General features: G+C 62.3%; 1 protein-coding gene across 3 annotated transcripts in view; it reads left to right on the forward strand.

The window, feature by feature from the left end:
• The first annotated feature begins 1422 nt into the window (after positions 1–1422).
• Positions 1423–4401, forward strand: part of RGR (retinal G protein coupled receptor) — a 9612-nt gene continuing 6633 nt past the window's right edge. For 2 of the 3 annotated variants that reach the window (XM_006148709.2, XM_014587898.1), the window contains exons 1-3: positions 1423–1501; positions 2390–2546; positions 2745–2866. In XM_006148709.2, coding sequence (XP_006148771.2) covers positions 1423–1501; positions 2390–2546; positions 2745–2866 — 358 coding nt within the window. Of the gene's footprint in view, positions 1502–2389; positions 2547–2711; positions 2867–4401 lie in introns of all 3 variants that reach the window. The other variant, XM_014587897.1, reaches the window with a different exon arrangement.

The raw sequence follows: 4401 nt of genomic DNA on the forward strand, positions 1-4401 counted from the left end.
CCCCAGGGGGGATGGTCACGCCGCAATCCCTTCTCCTCCATTCTCCTCTCGGGATCTTGGGCACGCACGCACACGCGCCCGGCGTGAGTTTTAAGCCTCCAGGTCCAGGACACGAACCGCGGTCGACTACGTGGGAGTCCAGCGACATAGCCATTACGCTAACCGCTGGTTCCCCACGCAGGCTGCTTATTATTTATTTATTTATTCGTTTTTGCCAGAGGGTACGTGTGCTTGAGAGAGCGACACAGAGAGAGGAGGGACATGAGGAAGGACTCCTACCCACCCATGGGTGTGGTCCACCACAGTCCCTTCTCCTCCATCTCTCCCTCCCTTTGAGGTTGTGGGCACCTGCACCCAGGCCCAGTGCGTTCCCCAAGCTGCTGGGTCTGGGACTTGAAAGGCACAGTCGGCCACGTGGGATCCAGCCTGAACCATCACATCACTGGCTGGCCCAGTGGCTGCTGTTTAACCGCTGGGGGTCTCAGCTTCCTCTTCTGAGGCGGACGCCTGTGGTGCCAGTTCACGGGTGGCAGGTGCGGACCATCGCAGCCCCTCCAGCCGGGCCTGGCCCTCACCATGCCCTTGGCTCCTGCGCCGGCATTGCGCCGGTTGTCCCACCCTGGTGAGCCAGAGCAGGACTTGTGCCAAGACGCTGCTCGTAGCTGCAGAGGTCTTAGCGGGTTGTAGGGCCACCTTCACAGCAGCCCCCTGCTCCGAGCCAGCGTCCTGGGAGAGTTCTGTGCATGGAAGCTCAAGTGCTCTGTGGGAGACGAGGCCTGCTGTCCTGAAGCCTGTGTCCCTGATGCGACCCTCTAGCCAGGACTGACACCGCAAGACAAAGGTCCTGCCAAGGAGGAAACAGAGGGCCCGAGGTCCCACGCAGGGCACGCAGCTAGGTGACAGCAGCTACAGAACTGGAACCCCAGGCTCCTGTCCCAGTCGAGGGTCTGACGCGTGACTTCCCAGACCTCACTCCTACCCACCACCCCTGAGCACATGCCTGTGTGCCTGCGGGCACACACGTCAGCACACGCGCTCACACGGACAGCCAGCTGGGAGTGCCCTGGCCACTGATTCTCAGGAGCAGCTGCGGCTTAGACTCCCCTTCACTCCCCTGCCCGGTTACGCAAGTCTCTTCCAATTCCGCTCTCAGCACACGGCATGTGGGTTCCCAGACCTTAATCCGCCTGGGGCTGCGGTGGTGAGATTGGCTCCACTCCGGCTTCACAAAGACTGCTCTGTCGAGCCGCTGGATGAGTGAGCTCCTGTCTAGGCCACGAGGCCGGCTCAGAGGGGGCAGCACACAGGAGCCCACAGTCTAGCTTAACAACCTGCACGTGTGCGGCTCTTTAAATGGAGGGGTCTGGCTTTTGAGAGCCAGAGCAGAGCTGCGCTAGCTGCTGGCAGGGAGCGGGGCTGAGGATGGCAGAGTCCGGTACCCTGCCCAGCGGCTTCGGAGAGCTCGAGGTGCTGGCTGTGGGGACAGTGCTGCTTGTGGAAGGTGAGCTCCTAGGTGGAGAGGACCCCAAGCCCAGCTGGGGCACCATGTCCTCTCGCTGCTTGCTCTTCTGGGCCTGCCCGTGAGACGTGGCATGCCAACTGGGAGTGACGAGAGACAAGCCAGGTGAGGGTTAGAGATGGAGAGACCTCAGGAGCGGTCAGCTGCCTGGAGGGAATCAGCCAAGCTTAGGACTTTCTCCTCCACCAGGAAAAAACGTAGTCCACTCCCTGGAAATCCTGCTAAGAACCCGGTGTAAGAGCAGGTCCCTGGAAGGCTCTGGAGACAGATAGCCTTGCCGCCTGCTCTCGTGTGACTGTAACCAAGTGACTCAGTCCCCTGAGCTCAGCACCTCTCATTCCACGGGCTCCTCGGTACCCAGTGCTGACCATAGACACACTGACGCCAGCCCCGCCCTCCGAGGCTGTCCCTGACAGTGTGCCGCAGTGGCCCTGGACGAGTCAGTTTTGAGTCAGAAAGACCTGAGTTTGAATTCTGCTCCGCCACTTACTAGCTGGGTAGGAAGAGCCAGTGGGCCTCAGCTGCCCAAAGCTGCTCGAGAGGGCGATCTCCAGGTGAAGATGCAGTGAGGTGGCCACAGGGCCTTGCAGCGGCCAGTACTCCACAGCGTCCGAGACTGACGGTGACAGCATGCACCTGCTGGCTGGACGCCCTGGCTTCCTTGTCTGTCCACCCTGTGGCTGGGAGCTGACAGAGGGCAGGGTGATGCCCTGTGTCCTTGTGGATCTGAGGGCAGCCGCTGGGGGACGTTAGGAGCTGCACCCAGAGGGCCTGGCTGAGGCGGGGTAGCTGTCTGCCCCCTGCCCCACAGACCCGGGCTCTTCCCCAGGTGGGCCTCGCTGCCTGATGCCAGCCACACCTTCCTTTCAGCTCTCTCCGGCCTCAGCCTCAATAGCCTGACCGTCTTCTCTTTCTGCAAGAGCCCCGAGCTGCGGACCCCCAGCCACCTGCTGGTGCTGAGTGTGGCTCTGGCGGACAGCGGGATCAGCCTGAATGCTCTCATCGCCGCCACATCCAGCCTCCTCCGGTACCGCCCCTCCCCAGCGCAGCCCTGGGGCCGCGGGGCCTGAGCTGGAGCCTGCCCTGCGCTCCACCCCTGTAGCGGTGACCACTGTACTGAGTCCGTGTCCTCACAGGGAGATCACGGTGATGAGGCCCTCTTTGGAGGGCCGGCAGGAGGCAAGAGGGACAGAGGGGAGGGTCACTGTGCCCATGTCTTCCACAGGCGCTGGCCCTACGGCTCAGACGGCTGCAAGGCTCATGGCTTCCAGGGCTTCGCAACAGCGTTGGCCAGCATCTCTGGCAGCGCGGCCATCGCCTGGGGGCGCTATCACCAGTACTGCACTCGTATGTCTGGGCTCCCAGGGTGGGCGCCCTGCAGGGAAGGGCAGCAGGCACGGAGGGGTGAGAAGGGTGAAGGCCTGCTCGGTGTTTCCCAGTCAGGGTGTGCGCCTAGTGCATGTGTGTGTGCGTGTGCGTGTGAAGCACTCTGCAGGGCGGAAGGGGGCGAGGTGCAGGAAACCTGTTAACGAGGTTGTCTCCTGCCATTGCTGCATCTGGAGTAAGTCGGGGATTCTCCCTGAACCTCAGTCTCCTCCTCTGCAAGACGGGTTTAATAATCAAGCCATTTCATTTTGAAAATCAAATGCTCATGGATGCTGAAAACACCCATGCAGACAGGCACTGCTGGGAGCTGAGGGGCCGTGTGCGTGCACAGCAGGCTTGTGCCTGCCCCTCACACCTCCATAGGGCTCCCCGCCTCACACACGCACACACACACACATACACCACCCGCTCCGAAAGCAACAGGCTCCTTGCCTCAGGGGAGAGCAGGGAGTCGTTGTGTTCCAGAAAAGCCTCAGATCTCAGTCTTGCGAGTCCTGGAGGACGTGGCGGAGTGGGCAAGGCAGGAAGGTGCAGAGGTCGAGCCCCTCCTCCGCGCTGCATGGCTGGGCACGTCGCCTTGGCCATCTGTTTCTAGAACGAGAAGCCCCTGCGGCTCTCGCCGGCGCCAATGCCCAGCCCACGTGGGGCGGCCCAGGTGCTGTAACTAGAGCCGTGCACTGGGCAGCGTGAGCAACAGAAATCCAGTTCTCTCAGTCCAAGGTGGGGAGCGGGACATTGGAGCCAGCGCCCTCAGGGCTGGTGCAGGCGCCCTCTCCCCTGGTGTGCGGGGTGCCTTCTTACTGCGTCCTTACACGGTGGGGGTCACCACCGACCGCCTCTCCCCAGTCCCTTCTTACGTGTGCACGAACCTCATCGTGGGGACCTCATGACCTCTCCAAGGCCCCACCTCCAGAGGTCATCACACGGGGGTGGGGGAGCAGGACTCCAGTGCATTTAGGGGAGACATTTAGTGCCTCGCTGGGGGTCACCAGCAAACTTTGCCTGGCTTCCATGGGGAGGCACAGGGGGTCCCAGCTCCTCCTCTGCTGACTCCACCCTGCCTGGAGGCCTGTCCTCTGGCCTGGAGGTTTGTCTGTGAAGGAGCAGGACAGATAAGCCAGACAGAAGGGCACCTGGGAACGGCATTGAAGACGCTGGTTCCCGACCGCCTGGGAGCCAGTTCAGTGAGGCTGCAGCAGAGAGGGAACCTGGGAGGAGGGACAGGTATGGGCCAGGGCCAGGTCTGGGTGCTGGATTGCACCTGCAGATGCTGTGCGATTCAGCCTCTGCCCCTGGCCCTGAGGTGGGGCTGACCCCCAGGCAGGAGTTCCCGAGGGTATGCTGGGACAGAACTGGCCCAATAGTGAGCAAGGGCTTGGGGCGTTAAATCCAGACGGCAGGCTCCTCCCCCAAGGCTCACACCTTCCTAACCTTGGCTTCGGGAAGGTCCATCCCAGCCGCTCCTCAGAAGGAGGCGGAGGGTAGGAGGAGGCCTC

Source organism: Tupaia chinensis, unplaced genomic scaffold (assembly GCF_000334495.1).
Source record: "Tupaia chinensis unplaced genomic scaffold, TupChi_1.0 Scaffold000240_1, whole genome shotgun sequence".
NCBI lineage: Eukaryota > Metazoa > Chordata > Mammalia > Scandentia > Tupaiidae > Tupaia > Tupaia belangeri.